Below are 21,623 nucleotides of genomic sequence, written 5' to 3'. Positions count from 1 at the left end.
TGGAACAAGGAGACTAAGGCAGACCTACAAGGGAAGAATGCTTCCCAGCCCTGGAGGTGCCTCACCAGCAGTGAAAATGTGCCACAGGACCCACCTCCCTTGGGATGGCCCTATCTTCGTGTTACCGTCAGCCACCCCAGCCAGCCCCACCAACTTAAAAGGATAAGACTGATGTCCAAGGGCTATGGGGAGGACCAGCTGTCCCTGTCCACATAAGGAGCTTTACCCAAAGATCCTTGGGTACACAAGAACACAGGCTGGGCTCAGGGGGCAGAGTGGTAGAGATCACAAATGGGATGGCAGGACTAGAATAAGACTGACAAGCATAAAGAGCTAACTTAATGATCTCATGGATTATCATCACCTTAAAAGCATTTTGTGGAGGGCTGTCCCCTTAGATCATGAAGTCAGGGTCCTTTTCCACATGCCCCTGGAGGGTGTGGTCTGTCGTGGGGCCTTGTGTCAGGACCCTTCAGACTCAGTGGTGGTCAGAGGGAACACTGTGTCCTACATTCTAGGAGAAGAGAAGGTGCCTGTGAGCAGAGTGTGACCTTGTCTCAGGAGGTTTATTTCAGTCTTCAGTTCTCCAAATCTGAGGTGAACATCTACTTGTGTCAGGATGGCCTAGCTACTAAAAAGACTGCCCAATGAGGCAAGCAGAGAGTCCGCTTCCAGAACTAGTCTATTGTAGATGATAGACATGAAACAAGGAATTACAGAGTACTCTGAGGGTTAGGAAAAGAGCAGTTCAGAGTATTAGGGGAGCAAAGAGGAAGGGAGTTTTATTAATCAGTTTGTATTTGCAAGTTGGCTTTTGAAAAAGGGAGTTTTTGAACTCAGTTAACTAGGAGTCCAAGGTGTAGCCTTTAGGTGGATCCAGGTGTCCAAGTAATGGTACCAGGAACACATTCTCCATCTCTGAGCTCTGAGGTAGGCTTTCCTTGAGCAGTGGCAAAGTGGTCACCAGAAGCTTATTTTCGGTCTGCTAAGCACACCAGAGGAAGTAGTGTGCCTCTTTTCTAAAAGCTCTGAGAAAAGTCCCGAGGAGTGTTTTCATTTCATTCTGGATCGGGTCGTGTGACAGTCCCTGACTCAATCACCACGGCCGAGGAAGGGGTGTCTCCCTGTCAAACTACTCCCAGAGTCAGAAGGTGAGCTCGGCTCCACTTTACCCAGTTGGACTGAGATTAGGGCAGGTTGGATCACTGCAAGGAAACTAGGTGCTGTCACCAAAAAGGGGAGACAGTGTGTGATCTTTATCCCTGGTTCCCCAAAATAGTAGATGAGGGCAAGCATCTCTTTATAAAAGTATCCCTATTTTTATTTTATTATTTTATTTAATGTTTATTTTTGAGAGAGAGAAATAGAGTGCGAGTGGGGGAGGGGCAGAGAGAGAGGGAGACAGAATCTGAAGTAGCTCCAGGCTCTGAGCCATCAGCACAGAGCCTGACGCAGGGCTTGAACCCATGAACCGTGAGATCACGACCTGAGCCGAAATCAGACGTTTAACCGACTGAGCCACCCAGGTGCCCCTCAGTATCCCTATTTTTAAATGAGAAAGGAATGATGGAACATTTTGCAACCTTCAATGATGACTCACTGTGCATCAATGACTACTAACCCCATAAAGAGAGACAGTCAGGCATTGTGTCCCCCCGCAGTCTTGCCAAAGAAGTCAAACCTGAGTCCAACCCAGTCTCTGGTGCCGGCCACCAGTTTGCAGCAATATACTGTGCGTGTGCAATCAGCAAAATGTAGACTGGGGGAATCAGTACAAGTCAAATGGCCTGGGTTCTTCGCAGAGAACCTTAAAGGGAAAGAAGGAAATGACAGGAAGTATGTAGACTAAAAAAAACTTAAATAACAGTGACTCTGCCCCCAGTGTGGAGAGGGGATTAGAGGGCGACCAGAATAGATGCAGGGAGATCAATTGGGAGCCTGTCACAGTCGTCGAGTCTACATCTTAGCCTGATCCAGGTTGGTGGCAAGAGTGATGGGAAGAAAAGGACAGATTTGAGGAATCTTTGAACAGTAGAATTGACAGGACTTGGCCACAAAGAAGTCACAGGTGATGGCCAGGCCTTGGCGTGGACACCCAGGTGGATGACGGTGCATCTTCCGAGATAAGGATGCCCGTGGAAGGGTGGTTTGAAGAAAAGAGTTGTTACACTTCCAGGGGCCTGGAGGGCAGTCAAGTAGAAATCCTGGCAGGGAGGTGGATGGAGTGATCTGGGAATCCAGCTAAGCAGCAGCTAAGCATCCTGGGCTGGAGCCACGGACATGCCGATCCTCCGTAAAGAAGTGGTGTTGGGAGCCACGGGACTGGACGCTCTCCCCCAGGAACACAGTTGAGTAGGGGACCCAGCACAGAGCCCTGAGATGCCAGCACTGAGGGGGTTGGGAGGGGAGGCAGCCAGGAGTGTGTGGAGTCCAAAGGCCAACAGAACAGAGGGTTATGGAGACGGGAGCAGGGTGAGATGTGCCGAGAGGTCCAAAACTATGACAGGAAGTGCCTGCAGGACTCAGTGGCCTGGAAACCACAGAGACTTTGGTGGGAGGCAGCTTGGTGGGAGTGGGTGAGGGCAGAAGCCAGACCCGAGTGGGCTGAAAAGTGAAGGTGGGTGTGGGGAAATGGGCTGTGAAGAGAGGAAAGAGGACCCAAGAGTAGAGGTCTGCAGGGTTGCTAGAAGTTACTAGGAGTCCTTCATTTTTTTTTTCTTTGGTTTGCGAAAAAGTGAGATGACTTCCCCAATATTCTTGGAGTAGAAACTGGAGAGAAAGATACGGAACATGCAAGAGAGGGAAGAGGGGCGGGCTCCAGAGCCAGGCAGAGGCCTTGGCCTTGGGCAGGGTCACAAGAGGGGGTAGGCGTAGATGCAGGCGAGTTTGTAGATTCGGTGGCTAAAGGTTGAGGAGCTTTTCTCCTGAGGGCTTCCGTTTCCTTATTGTTGGGAAGGAAAGTCGTCTGCTGGAGGGTGGCGGGGAAGTATGGCGTAGGGGGTCTGAAGAGGGTGTGAAGTTTGTGAGAGTCATCAAGAAGAGAAAGAGGTTCTAGGAGTGGAGCAAGAGAAAATAGTTACTAGATGTAGGTGGAGTCTGGAGTCAGAAGCTAAGTGCCCCCCAGCCCTGTCTCTTACCGCCTCTGTAACCCCAGAAGAGGCACATCACCCTTTGGGCTTCGTTGTTCGTTTCCAAAAGGAGGCGCTGAGAAATGCCGCCTCAGAGGATGGTTCAGATTAGATGGGAAGACGTGTATGACAGCGGGCTCTGAAGTCACGCTCCGTGCCAGCGCCTCGGGGTTTTTTTCTCTAGCATCCCGGCCTTTCCTTTCTTCGCCTTCTCTTCCCACTGCAGGCTTGGGTTGCCAACTATGAGAGACCCCGAATGAACGCCAACTCCCTGCTGGCCAGCCCCACGGGCCTCAGCCCCTACCTGCGCTTTGGCTGCCTCTCGTGCCGCCTCTTCTACTACCGCCTGTGGGACCTGTACAAAAAGGTGAGGGGCGGGGAGGGCAGTGCACCCTGCGCCCGGTCACGGCCAAGCAGAACAGGGCTTCCGGGCCAGTCACACACCTGAAAAGGGGCCCTTCCCTCTGACCCTGGGGATGAAGACTGGGCTGTGGATGCTGGAGGTGCTTCAGGTTGTGTACGGTCCAGAGGAGGTCGGGAAGAGTCCACATGCCGGAGGTGGCGGAGCCCAGCGCCACCCAGACCGCCGATCTAAATAAAATCTGTGTTACCAGGTAGAACAGGTCAGGCAGAAAAGCTGACCTCAGGGTGTGGCCCTTGAGGTGGCAGATCTGCTGCCGGCAGGTGGACAGGGGCAGGCGCTCCGGCTGGGAGCCCGGGAGGGCAGGGCCGGAGCCAGTCCTGAGCCGAAGAGCACGGGAGCGCTCTGTGGGGCTGTGTCCGGTGGGTGGGCTGGGGGGTCCACGAGCAGCCGTTGCCTACCAGTAATGAGGAAATGAGCTGGAGGGCTGAGTGCAGGGCTGTGCCATGTGGACGGTAGGCACGTGACCCTGTGGTCATGCCCCCACCGCCCAGAAGGAAAGAGGGCAATACATTTGACTGTCCACCCAACTATCCGCGTTCATCAGATCATCCTTCTGTCTGTCCTTTCACACTGCTTCCGTGTCCTTGCCAGTGGTGGGATTTTGTGGCATGGGGTGGCTTTGTCAGTTTGGAATCTTGTGATTTCAGGAAGGTCACTATTTGCTGGGAGGTCTGATCTTTTCATTCCCTCACATCCCCAGATCCAGGCCAGTGTGTGTAACTTGTTTAACCAACATCTAGATGGAGCATTTTTTATGTGTGCTGATAGGAAAACTCCCTTTGACTCTAGAAAGTGGAACCAAACAGGGACCCCTGAGGATGAGGATCATGGCCCAGGCCTGGGGAATTTGGTTCCCGGTGCAGAGCCCTGTGGCAATACCCCTCCCCACTGCCTGACTCTGCAGCCATCGTCACCGCGCAGAGCAGCGGCACAGCCAGGGCCTGGGCTTTCAGCCTGTGGGCACGCTGGACCACTGCTAAGGCACAGTCCCGCCACACGTCTACGGGGTTTGGAGCCACCATGTTCGTGGCAGCTCCAGATTCCCTTGTGGGGGAGGCCTGAGCGACATGGTGCTGAGAGCCGGGTGGGTATTTGCATCCACATGCTACCCCCAACCCCAGGTGAAGCGGAACAGCACGCCCCCCCTCTCCCTGTTTGGGCAACTCCTGTGGCGAGAGTTCTTCTACACGGCAGCCACCAACAACCCCAGGTTTGACCGCATGGAGGGGAACCCCATCTGCATCCAGATCCCCTGGGACCGCAACCCTGAGGCCCTGGCCAAGTGGGCCGAGGGCAAGACAGGCTTCCCTTGGATTGACGCCATCATGACCCAGCTGAGGCAGGAGGGCTGGATCCACCATCTGGCCCGGCACGCTGTGGCCTGCTTCCTCACCCGCGGAGACCTCTGGGTCAGCTGGGAGAGCGGGGTCCGGGTGAGTGCTCTCTCGGGGGAAGCTGGCCTGTTCCTTCTTGTCAGGCCCAGCAGGGGCAGCCCTCTTCTGGGCTGGGGCATGGGGTAGGATCCCCGGATCCTGGGCATCCCCTCCAAATCCTCTCTGGTTTGCCCTCCGCAGAAGGGCTTTGGCTCTCCTCCATGGGGAGATGTGTGGTAACTTGGGGAGAATCATGGCAGGAGGTCCTCAAGGTGGCTGATTGTCCCACACTGTCCCCATCTAGGTATTTGATGAGCTGCTCCTGGATGCAGATTTCAGTGTGAACGCGGGCAGCTGGATGTGGCTGTCCTGCAGTGCTTTCTTCCAACAGTTCTTTCACTGCTACTGCCCTGTAGGCTTTGGCCGCCGCACGGACCCCAGTGGAGACTACATCAGGTGAGGATGCGGTCCAGGCTCTCTGCTCTGGCTGCTGTGGCCTGCTCCTAGGATGAGACAGCCTTGGCCCTTTGAAGGAGAGTGCCAGTGTGCTGACCGGTTGTCCGACGTATGTGTTTCAGGCGATACCTGCCCATATTGAAAGGATTCCCCTCTCGATACATCTATGAGCCCTGGAATGCCCCAGAGTCCATTCAGAAGGCAGCCAAATGCATCATTGGTGTGGACTATCCCCGGCCCATTGTCAACCATGCTGAGACCAGCCGGCTCAACATTGAGCGAATGAAGCAGATTTATCAGCAGCTCTCCCGCTACCGGGGACTCTGTAAGGAGCCGCTACTCCCACCACCATCCCCTAGCTCACTAGGGGCAGGACAGCACCTACCTGCGGGCTCAGAGGGGATTTCCAGATACTTGCAAAGGGAGACTGAGTGCTCTCTTTTGAGCTGTTAAGTTGACTTGACTTCCCAGGGCACAGGGCACTGTAGGCCAGGCTGGACGGGGCCTCTCTTCGTCGTGGCCACAGCGGGAAGCGATGGAGCCCCAGTGTCATGGCCCAGCACCCCCTTTCCCACCACCGCATCTTGTTTTCAACCGCCTGGTGGCCCTCTAGAGTCCTGCGAGATTACATTCTGATCGTATCCCCGCCTCTCTCCCAGGTCTGCTGGCTTCTGTCCCTTCCTGCGTGGAAGACCTCAGCAACCCGGTGGCAGAGCCCAGCTCGAGCCAGACTGGGAATGTGAGCAGTGCAGGTGAGTAGCAGCTGGCCTCCTGGGGCCCGTGTCCACCCGGAGGACACTGCAGAACTACCACCAGTTCAGTCATTGAAGACTGAGGACAGAGGCCGGAATGAATCTGTGCCCTTATAGAGAGCTTATATTCCTCTTGGCAGAGACAAAGAGTAAAGGAACTGTGTAAGAGCATTTTTGATAACAAGTGCTTTGGGGGAAAATAAAATTGAATGACCTGGTAAGAGAGGGGCTGGGGAAGGGGGATTCCTTCAGGCTCTTTAGACAGAATTAGTCAGGAAACCCCTTTCTGAGCAGGACCCTGGTAACAAGCAGAACCAGGCTTTCCAAGAACTGGGGGAAGAACATTCCAGGCAAAGGGAATAGCAGGGAAAGACCCAGAGACAAACGAGCTTAGCCCATTCGAGGCACAGAGGAAGGGAAGCCCGTGCTGCTTGGCATACCCCGAGGGAGGAGCTAGAGTGAGATGGGGACCAGGTGTGGCAGGAGCGGTGTCACATGCCCCTCCCCCCCCCCCCCAGGAGGAGTAGGATTGTGTCATCAGCGCACTTAGGAAGCACTGAGGGGTGGTCAGCAGGGTGAAGGTGTGTGACCTGACCTGTGTTTTCAAAAGCTCCCTCCGCCTGCTGTGTGGAAGGGACAGTGCGGTGCGGGCAGGCCCAAGGACAGGGAGACTAGAAAGGAGGCAACCGTGGTGGTCCAGGCAGGAGGGAGCAGCACAGTCCGGCGGTGGCAGCAAAGAGAGGTCAGGCAGTCTTGCCGAATTCTTCACCTCCTCCCTTCAGCTCTGGGATCAATGTCAGTAAGAGACCAGCAAGAGCTCCAGGGGTTTTTCTAGTTTGCCAAGCCAGGCTAGCTCCACAGATGAGGGTGCTGCTTGTTCCTGCTTCAGGAGGCTGATCCAGCATCTCCGAGGGAATGCCTGACCTTCAGAGCAAGGGCAGCAGACACGCCAGAGCAGTCTGTGGCCTGGAGCCCGTGGGATTTGGGGCCCAGAAGCTGGCCCTGCCTCCAGCAGGCCTGGTCATGCCCTCCTTAGACATTTCCAGGCAAGGTCACTGCTGAGAGAAGACCGAGGGGCGGACCTGAGGAGCAACTCGTTGGCATGGCTTTGAGGCAGGCTCCCTGCCCCTGGAAGAGCTGCCGTAGCACAGTGTCGGGTCCTCTTGGCTCCATGCAGGGTCCTTGTGACACTTTGACCTGCTTCTCTACAGGCCCAAGACCGCTACCGAGTGGCCCAGCGTCCCCGAAACGCAAGCTGGAAGCAGCCGAGGAGCCACCGGGCGAAGAACTCAGCAAACGGGCGAGGGTGGCAGGGTTGCCCGCCCCAGAGCTGCCGAGCAGGGACGTCTGAGAGTGAGTGACAGCGCAGATTCAGCTGGAGGAAGGAGGTGGGAGAGGTGGACAGGGGTCTGGAAAACTACTGCCCTGCCAGCTGAAGGCTAAAACCCAGCAAACCAGATGAAAACCTGGTGGCGACTGCATGATTTTTTCTAGGATTTCAGCTCTAAATTTCTTCCATTCTGACTTCTATACCTCTTAAATTTTAAAAAGAAATTTAAAAGTAAAGCGTTTTTCTTTCTTTACCAGCTAAGGAAAAACCTTTCTTTTTTTTTTTTTTTTTTTCCCCCCCTTTGGCTCTTTCTACCTATCAAAGTGAGGCAAATCCCACAAAAAGAAAGCAGAGACCCGGAGAGGAAGCTGTAGGAGAAATGGCCCCATGGCAGGATCTGAGGATGCTCCTGGACCTTCTGCCCTCGTGGACGGGCTGTGTTCCGTAGGCAGGCCAGTGGAGGGCAGCACTGACCTTCAGAAGACAAGCAGAGGGCTGGGCACTGCTGGCCAGGCCCAGCCCTGCCTGAGGACCAGTAGAGTCTGGCTGCCCATGGTCTCTGCCTCTTGAAGCCACTCCTCTGTTCTCACCTTCCTCCTGGCCTTGGCTCTGCACTTCCCTCTCAGCACTCAGCTTTCTTGGAAGCCCCCTGAATGTCATTTAAAAAATAAAAATTGGCTCCCTCCCCAGAGCAGGAAAGGACTTTTATGCCTTTCTTGGGGAAATATAAATTACTCTTCTCTTTGAGTCATCATCCCAGGCTGTTCTTTATGTGCCATGTCTGCGTCATTAGATTGGAGAGGATGCTTTTTCTCTATGGAGCCCATGGATTCTTTTTTCCACGCCCTTCCATTTCAGGGCCAGGTGAGGCCATCTGATTTGAGCGGCTAAGCTTGAGTGCTGGGTGAGACGACGATTGTTTGATGCTTGTGCCCTTTACCCTGTGAGGCTCTTGGTCATAGACGTCACTGATAGATTTGTGCTGGCTTGTTCCAGAAGCACTGGCAGGCTTAGATACTACTCTCTTAGTTATCTCTTAGCTCTTTGATACTAAGCAAAGTTCATTCTGCCTTACAAATCTGGACCTTGCCAGGCTGTCACTCCCGACTTTCAGGTGAGAAGATCAAAGAATAGAGAGGTTAAATGTCTGGATCAAGGTTGCTCAGTAAGCTAATGGCATCCAATTCAGCATGAAATTATTGCCAGGAGCTATGTGAGGTAGGGGAGTATATGCATATAAGATATGTGATGATGCCCACCCACCGGCATTTAACAGTCTGCTTAGAAAAAGAAGGCAAATAACTCCTAATTCCTAGACAGATGATATAGACTCTACATGCTTGTCATAAGCCAGCGGTTGGTGGGCTGGAGTGATCAGGGAATACAGTACAGAAGTTTACACTTGGGGCTAAAAGGTAAGTTGGATTTAGACCACAAGGAGGGCATTTTGGGCAAGAAAAATAGCTTAATGATTATGTGATCTTGTACAAGTTAGTTAACTGTTATGAGACTTAGTTTCCTTACCTATAAAGTAGGTTGTTACAAAGGCTAAATGGTTACATTTATGTGTCTGATAGGAGCGCGGGGCACTGCTGGGAGTAGGAAAGCTGTCTGCTCTGGCTCGAGCAGACAGGGGTTTGTTTATCTCACCTAACAGGAGGCCCTAATGCGCGCCTTGCTGGTTTTGAGTTGGCTCAACTATGTCAGAGCCAGTTTCTCTGAGATTCTCTTGCTCTGTGGTGTCAAGGTGGCTGCCACAGCCTCAGCCATCAATTTCTCATCCAAAGCAAGAAAGAAGAGACCACTGTGCTCATTTATCAGTAAACACACACCAAGTGAACGCAGTTTGCCAGACACTTTTGTGCACATGAGGATACTGAGACGTGCTGAACAAGACTGACAAAGGCCCTTCCCTCTTGGGTGCATCTTGGTGGGAGGAGACAGACGGTAAACAAGTAGATATAGTCGAGAGGCTCTAAGTGGTATGAAGAAAAAAATAACGTTGGTAAGAAGATAGAAAGTAAAGGTTGGCCCACAGTGGGGGGTTGCAATTTTAAGATTGGAGAAGAACAAACAAACAAAAAGATTGGGAGGGGATGCCTCTCTCCCTTTTCATCAAGAAAATAAAAGCTTTCCCAGAATACCCTTCTCCCAGCTTTTCATGTTGGTCTCATGAGCCCACACTGAGTCACAAGGCCACCTCCAGTGTGGGAAGTAGGGATCCAGGTTATCAGGATTGGTTTAGACCATTGGTTTTCCAACTTGAGTGAGAAACAGAATCCCTCTGGAGGATTTGTGAAACCACAGATTGCTGGGCCCCACCCCCGGAGCTTCTGATCCTGTAGGTCTGGGTTGGGGCCTGGGAATTTGCATTTCTTTTTTTTTTTTTTTAATGTTTTTATTTTTGAGACTGAGAGAGACAGAGCATGAGCAGGGGAGGGTCAGAGAGAGAGGGAGACAGAGAATCCAAAGCAGGCTCCAGGCTCTGAGCTGTCAGCACAGAGCCCGATGTGGGGCTCGAACCCACAGACTGTGAGATCATGACCTGAGCTGAAGTCGGACGCTTAACCGACTGAGCCACCCAGGCGCCCCGAGAATTTGCATTTCTAACAAGTTCCCAGCAGCCGATGATGCTGCTGTTCTGGGACTGTACTTTGAGACTCACTGACTTAGACCAATCATGAGCCACTGTCTGTGCCGGTCCGTGACCCACTGAACAGAATCAGGGTTTTGGTAGCTAGGAAGTGTGGGTACTGGTAGGCAGCTAACAGCGTCTAGGTAATAGGCAAGGCAGTTAGCCCAATGCCTGGCTCGTAAGTATCCAGTAAATGGTAGCTATTATTATAGATATCATCACTATTATTTTAGAAGAACATAAGGCTACTGTTGGGTTGGAGCCTGCAGGGTCTTAAATGTCAGGCAGGTGAGTCCTTGTACTCTGGACACTAAGGAGCATTTTGGAACAGGAGAGTGAACTGATCAAACAGGCGTTTTTGGAAGGCATTGGGCTGGGGTCTGCAGAGGAAACGGTGGCAGTGGGGGAGCCAGCTGAGACGCGATAGCAGTGACTCCAAGTAAAAACATTACAAGGGTGCGGACGTCAGCCTGTCTCTGGCCTGGCCACCCAGGAGATTATCCGTTGGCCAACTGGGATCTTAAGGACTGATTCTCAAGATTTACTATGCCCTTAATCATGGCTAATTGCTTGGAAGTGGGGGGGCTAGGAGGTCAGAGGACAAGACAGACTGGGGAAGAATGCACGTGTTCTTTGAAAACCCTGAGAGAAGAGAGTATACTTGGGTTTCACTGGATGCTGGTGGTAGTGCCTGGCCCCCAAGACATTCAGCATCCTTATCTGTAAAACAGTGATAATAGCATCTTGTCACCTGCCCTGCCAATCGAGCACACGTTAGGGAAAGAAAATGAAAACCCATATGTGCAAAAAAGCCTTTGAACAAGGTCAAATGCACCATGGAGATGAAATCACATTACCATCTTGTACATGCTTCTCAGGGTGTCTTGAATTGTGTTATTGTTACTTTAGCCAGAGGCAGCCCTCCGGGCTAAGTGAACCACAGAGCTGTGGCCACGTGGCCAGAGTTGACACGGGACACTGAGAAGCAGGAGACTTACCCTTCTCCCCTCTTCTCTTGGTCAGCATTAGTTGTGTGACTTGGGGCAGGATACCTGGCCTTTCTGAGACTGCATCTGTAAGGTGTGACTAATCATTCTTCACCAGCCTGAAGGCTCCATCCCGAATCTTCTGAGGCCCCATTTAGCTCTGAGCTCTGTGGCTTTGTGATTCCATTATTTCTAATGCCTCAGAGCTATGGCAGTTCACAGGACAGACGACAATTTACAGTGTAAAACATGCCTTGATATCAGTAGGTTTCATGCTTACCTAAAACCCACACCAGTGTCTGTTCTGCATTTGGTGGTATTGTACAATGTTCACTAAACTGAAAAATAAGCCAGTCTCCAAATAGCTATCATTTCAGAGGCTTCCCTATAATCCCTAAAGCTGCTGACTGCTCAGGATTCCATTAGCCTCGAATTGTGTACAGATTTTTCTCATTGGTCCAATTGCTTTGTCATGGGGGAGCAGCGCACATGATCCATTTGCCCATCGGCTGGCACACAGTGGTTGTTGAGAGAAGCCCCAATTGAATACAGAAGTCTCCTGGCCAAGGGTCACCTCTTCCCCTCCCCTGCCCACAGGTCACCAAGCTTGGTTAGCCCTGGGGCTTCACTGCAGAAAACCTGACGTCTGGAATCTCTTCCTTGTCGTTTTGGCACTTCTCTTGTGTGTCCCTCATGTGAAACAACGTATGGGAAAGGCAGCGGGTGACCTAAAATGCTACACAGTAGATGTGGAGACAGTGGTACTCTGGTCTTACGCTCAGACCAGTGTCTGCGTTGCCATCCTGCACTCACTGCCTGGGAGCCTTCACCCGAGTTGCCTCACCTCTCCACTTCTCACTTCCTGACCTGGAAACGAGAAGCTGGGACTCAGTGTCCCTTTGCACTTTCCCAACCAAGTAGCTGTTGGCTGGCTGACATCCCCTCCCCTTGCTGTAGGATTTGTACGGTGCAGGAAGGGAAAGGGTGTCACTGACATGAGACATGAGCCGGAGCTGAGAGCCCTGCTTTGTAGCCCATCTCAGCCCATCCAAGCCCGGCTGCGCCTCTGTTCCTCCTTCTTCCTAACTTGCGAGCTGGTGGCAAACCCTCTGCCCCTTTCAAGCTCCTGGGCACCGAGACCTGGTTGCAGGCTCCAAAGTTTCCGCCAACCTTGAGCTGTTGGGGTATCCTCTGCTGATGTAAGCTTCTGCGTGCACATCATCCACACGCCCCTTCTGGGCTGGGGTCAGGGGAAGGGTAGACTCACAGACTTGGATTTCTTGTTAGCATCTGGCTCACAGGTAGCCTGGGGGTAATTCGAACAGCGGGTACACTGAGGGAGGCAGTCATTAACTTACTTTGTGTTCAGCTGCTGCTTCTGTGTTTCTTACATTTAATGACAGGTTGAAAGAGTTGGACAATTGAGAGATTGATTTTTCAGTGCATGTTTTATGAGTTGATTTTTCCCTTGGTGCCTCCCCCTACCTGTTCTTCCCTTTCTTTTAATGCTGCAGTCGTCATTTTCTTGCAGGGCCTCCTTTGATTTCCCCAGCCCACGTTTTTTTCTGCAGACTTATGCCCTGGCTTGAGAACAAGAGCACAGGAACTACCTAGTTACCTGCTGATCAAGGAGCTTGAGTAACTAGTTGACCAGGCCTTTGACTGATTTCGTGGACAAGCACATCCCGGTTCTTCCAAACCTTGGTTTTCTGTATTTGTGTTTTTGAACCCATCACAGAGGGACTTGGGTCACAGGGGCTTATCTGAGGCCCACACACTGCCATCTCCCTTCCTGAGCCTGCCCCATAGCGAAGTCACGCCCAAGTCTACATAGGTCTGAAGTGCTAGCATTATAGCCACCTGACTGCTTATATTCTAGGCATTGGTTCTTTGTATTGTTGCTTTCCTTTGGAAAATGTTTAATTGTGATGCAGAATAATTGAGGAGCTGACAAATACATTGCTCAGATTTTAGATGTGCAGGCAACAGGACATATCTTATGCTGTCACAGCAGACTGGAATACCCACTCACTGCCAGTGTGCACCAGATGCAGACAGGAAATGTTGCACATTAAATAACATATCCTCTTGATTACTGTACTTTATGTGAGATTTATTATAAGCCTAATTCTAATTCAATGAATGCCATCCACAGATTGTATGATGGGTCATTGTCGCTGTGGGGCGTAAAACAATCATTAAGAAGGTTGACAGGCAAAGCATATTAGAAAATAATCTTATAAATTTGATTAAAGATACTTGCAAAGTCACATTAATTCCAAAATAATTTTTTCTATACATATGGTGACTTGGGAAGTCTTAGGCCATCCCCTGAGAAAACATAAGATAAGCAGCTAAAAAAAAGAGAGAGAAAGGATTTTGATACTTTGCAATGAAAAGACAGTTTAAGCATTTGAATTAAACCTGTCACTGAAAAGTGCATTTTTTTTTAAAGTTTGATTTATTTATTTTAAGAGAGAGAGAGTATAAGCAAGGGAGGGGCAGAGAGAGCGGGGAAGAGAGAATCCCAAGCAGACTGGTCTTGAACTCACGAACTATGACATCATGACCTGAGCCGAAATCAAGAGTCAGACACTTGGGGGTGCCTGGGTGGCTCAGTCAGTTAAGCATCCAACTTCGGCTCAGGTCATGATCTCACAGTTCATGGGTTCAAGCCCCACGTCGGACTCTGTGCTGACAGCTTGGAGCCTGGAGCCTGCTTCTGATTCTGTGTCTCCCTCTCTCTCTGCCCCTCTTCCACTCACACTCTGCCTCTGTCTCTCTCTCTCTCTTTTAAAAATAAATAAATGTTTAAAAAAAATTCTTTTTAAAGAATCAACACTTAACCAACTGAGCCACCCAGGCACCTGAAAAGGGCTTTTTTAACCAAAAGCAAGTCAATGCTGTTAGCAAGTACATGGATCCATTCATTATTCAGGTGATCTCAGGAGTGAAGGCAGGGCTCTTGTCTACTCTTCCATAAAGGCCCCATAGACCCTGGACAACCGCTATGGAGTGCCATTGCCCATTGAAATAAGGGCATGTCTCCTCCCTGTATGGTCAAGATGGAGAGGGAGCCTGGAAATCCTTAGTCCCTTAATACATACCCCAAATCCTCTAAGGCACTCACTCATCTTCTATTGCTAAGCCCGACCTCTATAAGCAACAATCATAAGTACTTAGAGACAAGTTTGCCAGAAGCTGTGACGATCACTGGTTACAATTAAGCAATTTGCTTACACAATTACACTGCCTAGTGTTCCATCAGAGAATCTGGAAAAGAGGGGGGTTTCTCTCTCCCCGTTACAAAGATTTCATTGCTTCAAACTCTAGAACAGTCCTGTCAGATATACAATGCATGCCACAAGTATAATTTTAAGTTTCTAGTAACCACATTAAAAAGTAAAAAGAAAAAGTGAAATTAATTTAATAAAAATGTTTTTTTTTTTCCAACCATATATAGGCATTGGTTCGTAAACCCTTTTTTGGGTTACCCATGCTTTGGAGAGTCTGATAAAGGATGGATACTCCCCAGGGGCACCTGCGTGGCTCAGTCAGTAAAGTGTCTGACTTCAGCTCAGGTCATGATCTCATGGTCCGTGAGTTCGAACCCCGCGTTGGACTCTGTGCTGACAGCTTGGAGCCTAGAGCCTGCTTCAGAGTCTGTTTCTCCCTCTCTCTCTGTCCCTCCCCCACTCGCACTCTGTCTCCCTCTCTCTCTGCCAAATACAATAAAAACATTTAAAAATTAAAACAAACAAAAAAAAAAGGATCGATCCTTCCCAGAAAGTTGTAGCTATTCATACACACAGAACAATGTGCACAGAACTTCAGGGTCCTCATGGACTGCCCCTTAATCCTATCCTTGGACCACAAAGGGGCCAAGAACCCCAGAGTTAGAGCCCATATTCTAAGGAATCTTCATGCACTCTTTATCCTCCCCCATCCCTTAAAGGTGGAGAAAACAAGATAAAAAGAGGTATTGGGTAAGAGGACCTGTATGGTACACTCTCCATTCCATTCAGGAAAAATCCCGAGTTTTTCAGTTTCAGAAGATCTCTGGCTTAACAGGGGCCACAGAGAGACCTGAGTGTAAAATATATATCACAGCATGTTTCAATAAACATGTATACTTCAGAAACAAATACATTTATTTTTAGGAAAAATATGGCTAGGTCATTTTGGTACAAGCTTAAAGGAAAAATTATTGAAAATAATGTATATTTTAAAGAATGAGGTACTCAGACCATCTGGGTGGCTCAGTCAGTTAGGTGTCTGACTCTTGATTTCAGCTCAAGTCATGATCTCACAGTTCGTGAGATCGAGCCCCACATCGGGCTCCTGTGCTGACAGCACAGAGCCTGCTTGGGATTCTCTCTCCCTCCCTCTCTCTGCCCCTCCCCTGCTTACACTCATGCACTCGTTCTCTCTCTCTCTCTCTCTCTCTCTCTCTCTCTCTCTCTCTCTCTCTCAAAAATAAGTAAGTAAAACTTAAAAAAAGAGTGGGGTACTCAGTACTGACTCATTCAGGTATCACTCTTACATTTGCTCTTTATTTCACCCAGCTTCTGGATAACGTATCATCATCTGGATAAAATCTTCAGATTTAACATTTGTCTTAAAAGAGTTGCATGTGTCAGAAGACTGATTCTGAATCTTTGACTCTTCAGAGCATTTTCCCTGTTCCGTTAAATTCTAAACTTCCATTTATATTGCTTGGATGCATATTAGTTTCCATGCTCCCATGTTGAATTTCTTTTTATAGTCCCTAAAAGTCTTGATGAGCAATACTAGAACATAGAGATTACTTAATGGCAAAAATACAGGTGTCGGCATCAGACCTGGGTTTCATGGTTTGGCCCTGCCCCTTTTGATGCTATCGTCCTAGGCAACTTATCCTGTCTACCTTCTGTTTTCTCATTTGTAAAACTGGAGGCCATGTCTTCAGGATTAACAGGATCACGGGGAGCCTGGGTGGCTCAGTTGGTTGAGCGTCCGACTTCGGCCCTGACGGCACAGAGCCCAATGTGGGGCTTGAACTCACAAACTGTGAGATCATGGCCTGAGCCAAAGTTGGATGCTCAACCCACCCAGGCTCCCCGAAACTGTACAAACTCTTAATGGAACCCTGCATGTCTCTGTGCACTCTCAGGTTCACTGGACCCATTCAAATAGGCAGCCCAGCACTAAGACAGGCTTACCCTGTCCTCTGTTAGCAGACATGAGTCCGTTTCTTCTCTCTGCCCCAGATTCAGAATGTCATAAATATTTAAAATGATTCTTCCTGGTGTCTCCACCCCCCCCCCCCCCATCTTCTAGCACTTCGCCAGGGTTCTTTTATCTATATGTGGAAATTTGTTCACTGGCTGATTCTAAACTCAGTCTTTGTCTTCATCTTCAAATTACTGGTCCCAGCTGGCTTCTCTTCCAGCCATATTTTTCTGAATATCTCTGGCAGCAGCCATTGTGCCTTGCTGTGAAAACTGCCCTTGTCCTATCAGAGCAAGTGTCATCCAAGGCCTCGGTTGAGTCTCATAGAGCCTTCTCCTCCTCCTTTCCTGCCCTGAGCCAAGGAGGCCCAGAGGGTCTACAGGGGATAGCTGGTTCTGTGTCATCACCTCAGAGGGGCAGTGTTCAGGCACCCGGTGGCATCCCAGCAACAGCCTCGTCCCCAGGCCTGTGCAGTTCACTCTAGGCTCTTCTCAGTTCCCAGCCTGAGTGTCCCCCGAGAAGCAGACAGAGGAGTTTGTGTCCCTGGGCAACTAAGCGGCCTCCTGAATGCTCCTTTTTGCATTTGTTTTTCTCTTTCAGCTGCAGCGCTGTAGCTCCACGAGCGAAGCCTGGGTGCCCGAGCAGCCACCGTGGCAGCAGAGCGCGACCTGCAGAAAAGCTGATCACCGACAGAGATTGAGAGAGCGAGTGTGCATGTGTGTACGCGTGCGCGGAGGATGGAGTGGTGTGCCTGTTTGCGTGTGCATGCCTCTGTTTACACTCTTGTGATTCCGAACGCTGCTGGGGCTGGAGGAATACATATAGCAGCTTCACCTCAGCCTCCAGACACCAGGCTAGAGGTCATGGCAGTGACTTTCAGCCAAACCTGTCCCTGTGAGCCAGCTCCCTTGTCTGAATAGAAGAGTAGAAGGACCCTAGCTGGGATCCTGGCCTCTGCCCCCACCCCGACCCTGAGCCCTCCCTCCCTCTCTCGTCACATCAGACTGAGGAGCGAGCGGGAGGGCAACATGGCTGGCTCTGGTCCAGAGCCTGGGATCCTAGAAGCAGCCCTGCTGAGTTCCTGCTTTATGACCCTGGAGGCTGGGCAGGCTGGAGGGGACAGATGCTGTCCAGACACAGTCACCTGGCCCGGCTTCTTTCTTATTTTAAGATTTCCTGCCACTGGCTCCTCGAGACCCCTCCTTGGGCATCTGGGACTGAGCATGAGGCTGTAAACAGATCTGAAAACTTGAGGTCACCATGGGGAGGTACAACCAGCCACCTGACTGATGTGCCATATACATAGTACTGGAGACGGTAGCCTAAAAAGAGCATCTGCCTTTCTGGGGCTGAAAACCTAAGGTTCGGAACGGAATCCCAGCTTTTACTCTTCCTTCCTCAGAAGCTGAGAGCCAGCCCGAGTGCTGACTGTGGAGTCAGCGCCTCCACCAGGAGGAAGCCAGGTTCCTGGTGATAGAAGGCCCCCTGGCTCCCCTGGCTGTACCACAGTGCTGCCTGAGGTCAGCTGACAGCCAGGAAAGCCATTCTATCCTGTGGTCTGTAGGCTTCTGGGGCCTGCCTGGGGCTGGTCAGCATCCAAGTGCTGTGTCAGCTCTCGCAGTAGCTGGATGCCAAGGACCCCGGCAGGTAGACTCAGGTGGGAACTGCCAGGGACAGTTGGGAAATGTCCAGGTAGAGACCCCACCCAGCACACCAACCCTTCCAGAAGCAGCAGGTGGGAGGTTTGACCCCGAGAAGCCAAGGCCTTGCATTCCAGAAGTGGCCTGGCCTCCCACCTCAACCCTCCCACTGTTGAAGGCCTGTGGAGAAAGACATAATGAAAAGGACTGTGTGGTCAGCTAGAGCAAGTCTTCCTTCCACCCTGTGGCCTGCACTTGAGCCACAAAGTGAGTGTGTGTGTGTGTGCGCGTGCGTGTGTGTGTGTGTGTGTGTGTGTGTGTGTGTGTACAGGTGCGTGTGTAACTGAGAGGCTAATTCCTCTATGGATTTGTGTCCTCACCTGTATCATTAGGCTGGCCTCTGGGCCTTTTCCTCTCTACCTCCCCTGTGACCTTTCCTAGCCTCATAGCTGTTAACTCCCTTGGCCCTAGCCCTGTCCCTCACTGTCCTCCTCTGTCCTCGGACCAGAACCCTGGAGTCAGGCTTCTGTCTCCTACAGCTGTCCGGCACATCGACAGGCTTCTTCCTGAGATGTCCTCAGGTTTTCTCAGCCAGAGAGCTGCCTTTAGAGTCCAACTGTTGTATGTCTGTCACCCTCACTACAAATGTCCCGTAATCCTGTGGGGGAAGCAAGGCACAGGTGATGGTGTATATTCACAGCATTGGGTTGGGGTCTTCTCTGTTCCCCAGCCCCAACCAGGAGGAAAAAGAATTCGGGGTTGTTGTCAGAAGGGGAGTAGAGCGAGCCTTGGAAGGCTGTTTTGAGAACTTGAGAAGGCCGGAGTCAGTATTTATTTAGCAGCACATTCAAATATGAGGATGATTCCCTTTTCCTGCCTGTTAGATGATGGCTCTCTTCCCCCTACTTCACCATCCCTGGCAAGCTGGCCCATCCCCAGTGGAATAGAGTGGTTCACTCCTGGAGCTGGGAGGGTCAGGGTGAGGAGAGGGTGCGTCTGGTGGCCCCGAGCTCCGAGATGGCTTCATGCCTTCCCTCTTCTGGCCTAGGTGTTCGCAGGGCTGCCACAGCGTATTGCCCCAAATCCCGATCCAAGGGCCAGCGTGGGGGAGAGATGGTCGCAGGCAAAATGCACTTTATACAGAGATTTTATTCTTACTGAGAAGGTGTGTTTCTCCCACATTTTGTGAATATTCACTTGTTTCATAAATGTCTGATACTGTCTGAGCAAAGCTGTGTTGTTGTCAATCTTGTGGGAGGTCCGGTAACCAGGAATCTGAGGCTGAGCCTGAATGAAGCCTTAGGCCAGACCATCTTGGTTGTGCTGGAACCAGGAGCTTCTCACCCTGCCTGAGACTTGGCAAGAGGGAGAGGGATGGGTAGAGATGGAGGAAGTGGGAGGTCCCTAGGTGAGTGGCCAGAGCAGACTAGTGGCAGTTTCACAGCTTGGCCAAGTTGGGGGGTCAGTCACCTAGAAGGGTACAGAGCACTCCAGGCCCAGGATTCTATCTTGCAGTGACTCAGCCTCTTGGCCCACCTAAACCCCCCAGGGCTGAGGATCAGTCCGTCCAGGCAGGGCTCTCTCCAGGTCCTCAGTCCATCCTTTATCTTGACTCAGCCACTTAAGCACTGTGTGGTGTGAAGGGGACGCAGGCAGCGAGAACTCTGACTCTAACCAGGTGATCAGCATCTGCCCGGCTTTTTTGCCTCATGCCATCTGGCCAGAGAGTGGCCCCTCTCTGCAGTGTGTGGGCTTTCCTATGATGACTTCTAGCCTTGGATCACTGGAAGAGTTTTGTTAGCCCACACCACACACCAGCTTCTCGTGGGCAGGGGCTCAGGCAGGGCCCAAGAATACACAAGCTGTCCCGCACAGAGTGAGAAAGTGGAAAAGGGGAGAAACTTGGCCCTGGGTTTCATCTCATTCTTAACTCTGCTTTGAAACTCCTTCCCACCAAGACCTGGACCTGTCCCTCCCTCTCTCCCGTCTCCTGGCTTCTCTCTAATGTGTCTCTGGCTTGGCCTCAGGAGCTAAGATACCTTTGTTCTTGAGCAAAAGATTCTGGAAGATGGAATTGTCTCACACATGCACACTCCTGACCTGAGGAGGCTCTTAGTTGAGGCAAGCACACACTCTTAAGCAACAATTATTAGCCATTATGACATGACTGCTTTCCTGGGAGCAAAAGCCAGGCATCTGAGCAGCAGGTGGTTGCTGTTTGGTCCTATGAAAGGAGGCTGAGCTAAGATAGCAGAAAAGGTAAAGTGGCCACTCCTCTAGGCCCACAGGCAGGGAAAAGACCTTTGGCACTCGGTAACGGCATGTTCTCGGTGCTGGAGGGGGAGTTGTTTCTGCAGAGCTTTCTGGGAGCTACATTAAAGGAAAAGGGGCTAATTTGACCAGTTGGCTGTCCAGATTTGCAAATAGGATCCCACAAGTTGTGAAATAGTTTGCCCCTTTTTCTAAGAGAGGTAAGGACAGGGGTAGAGGACAGGACCTCTGCAGTTCTCAGGAGACCAGAGAAACCAGTGAGGTTTGGTCAGAGGCTCTGTGACCTACCAAAGCTGGGGCCCTAGGCTTGGCCAGCAGTTTGAGTGTCCAGCAGTCCATGCTCTGTAAAATAACTCACAGGCTTAGACTTCTTAGGGGAGAGACCGGGAGGGAGCCATGGCCCGAAGTTAGCAGGGGTAGAGGTGCTGGAGGGAACAGAGGAACCATTAGAAGAATCCCAAGAAGTCAATTATGGCAGCAGGAGGAAAGGCCAGCTCCTAGTCTTAGAATGTGAGAAACCAGGGGTGCCTGAATGGCTCAGTCAGTTGAGTGTTTTGACTATTGATCTCAGTTCAGATCTTGATCCAAGGGTCATGAGTTCAAACCCTGCATTGAGCTCCACGCTGGGCAAGCCTGCTTTAAAAAAAAAAAAAATTAAAGAATGTGAGAAGCCAGCTATGGCGTGCAAGAGAGAGGTGTTCTGCAGGAAATGAAATTGGGATGACAAGTGAGAAGGAGAGAAATCTGAGAAAGTCCCGATGTGAGGGAGGAGAAACAGAAAAACCAGGAGGAAAGGTTCAGTTCACCATTAATAGCTGTTTGGGGCTAAAGGTGGGGCTTGGGTCAATCTTTGGAGAGAAGACCCTCTAGGGAGAGTCCATGAGAGGTAAGGGGACAGGGTTGGGTAAGACCCGGATCCTAGTGAGGAGGTGGGGTGTTCCCTGCCTCTGGTGACAACATATTTGTATTACTTTTCATCCTCACAACAACCATGAGAGGGGCCATTATTGTCCCCATTTCACAGATGAGAAAACCAAACTTAGGACTGTAAAAGCACTGATGCAAGGCCACACCACCTATTCACTTAGGAAGCCAGGCTGTGATTTCACGCCATCTGACTCCAAACCTGCCTTGCTCTAGGAGCCCACACCCGACAGCATCTCACCGTTCTCTGCCTTCCTCCACGGCCCTCTTTTCCTGTCCGCCTTCTTTGTCTGCTGCTGGGGACCAACTAGGGCCCTGGGGACCAGGGTCCCGCCATTAGTTCCCTGATACCCAAGCGCTAGAGCCACCCGAGGGGCAGAGCCCCCACGGGCACGAAGATTTTGAGCGAGGGGGAAGAGGGCACAAGAGTCAGTGTGGGACTCAGCCCGGCTGAGCCGAGCCCAGGGACCACGGGGGCCGCGATTTCAGCACC

The 21,623-nt window shown here is 51.1% G+C and overlaps 1 protein-coding gene and 1 long non-coding RNA gene across 3 annotated transcripts in view; one reads left to right on the top strand and one right to left on the bottom strand.

The window, feature by feature from the left end:
- CRY2 (cryptochrome circadian regulator 2) overlaps positions 1-19,166 on the top strand; it is a 34,019-nt gene extending 14,853 nt beyond the window's left edge. The window contains exons 6-12 of one of the 2 annotated variants that reach the window (XM_060606503.3): positions 3,355-3,495; positions 4,674-4,985; positions 5,230-5,381; positions 5,504-5,706; positions 6,041-6,133; positions 7,345-7,486; positions 16,896-19,166. In XM_060606503.3, the coding sequence (XP_060462486.2) occupies positions 3,355-3,495; positions 4,674-4,985; positions 5,230-5,381; positions 5,504-5,706; positions 6,041-6,133; positions 7,345-7,484 (1,041 nt within the window). In that variant the 3' untranslated portion in view covers positions 7,485-7,486; positions 16,896-19,166. Of the gene's footprint in view, positions 1-3,354; positions 3,496-4,673; positions 4,986-5,229; positions 5,382-5,503; positions 5,707-6,040; positions 6,134-7,344; positions 7,487-7,787; positions 8,211-16,895 lie in introns of those variants that run through there. The other variant, XM_060606504.3, reaches the window with a different exon arrangement.
- On the bottom strand, positions 19,065-20,449 carry LOC132661703 (uncharacterized). Its single transcript, XR_009602376.3, has 2 exons — positions 19,975-20,449; positions 19,065-19,290 (listed from the first exon to the last, which is right to left on the bottom strand). It is a non-coding gene; the product is annotated as an uncharacterized LOC132661703 (long non-coding RNA).
- Between the last annotated feature and the right edge of the window lie 1,174 nt (positions 20,450-21,623).

The sequence above is a fragment of the Panthera onca genome, chromosome D1 (genome assembly GCF_046562875.1).
Source record: "Panthera onca isolate mPanOnc1 chromosome D1, mPanOnc1 haplotype 2, whole genome shotgun sequence".
NCBI lineage: Eukaryota > Metazoa > Chordata > Mammalia > Carnivora > Felidae > Panthera > Panthera onca.
The sequence above is the reverse complement of the archived record's forward strand: the minus strand, read 5'-3'. Positions and strand labels throughout refer to the sequence as shown.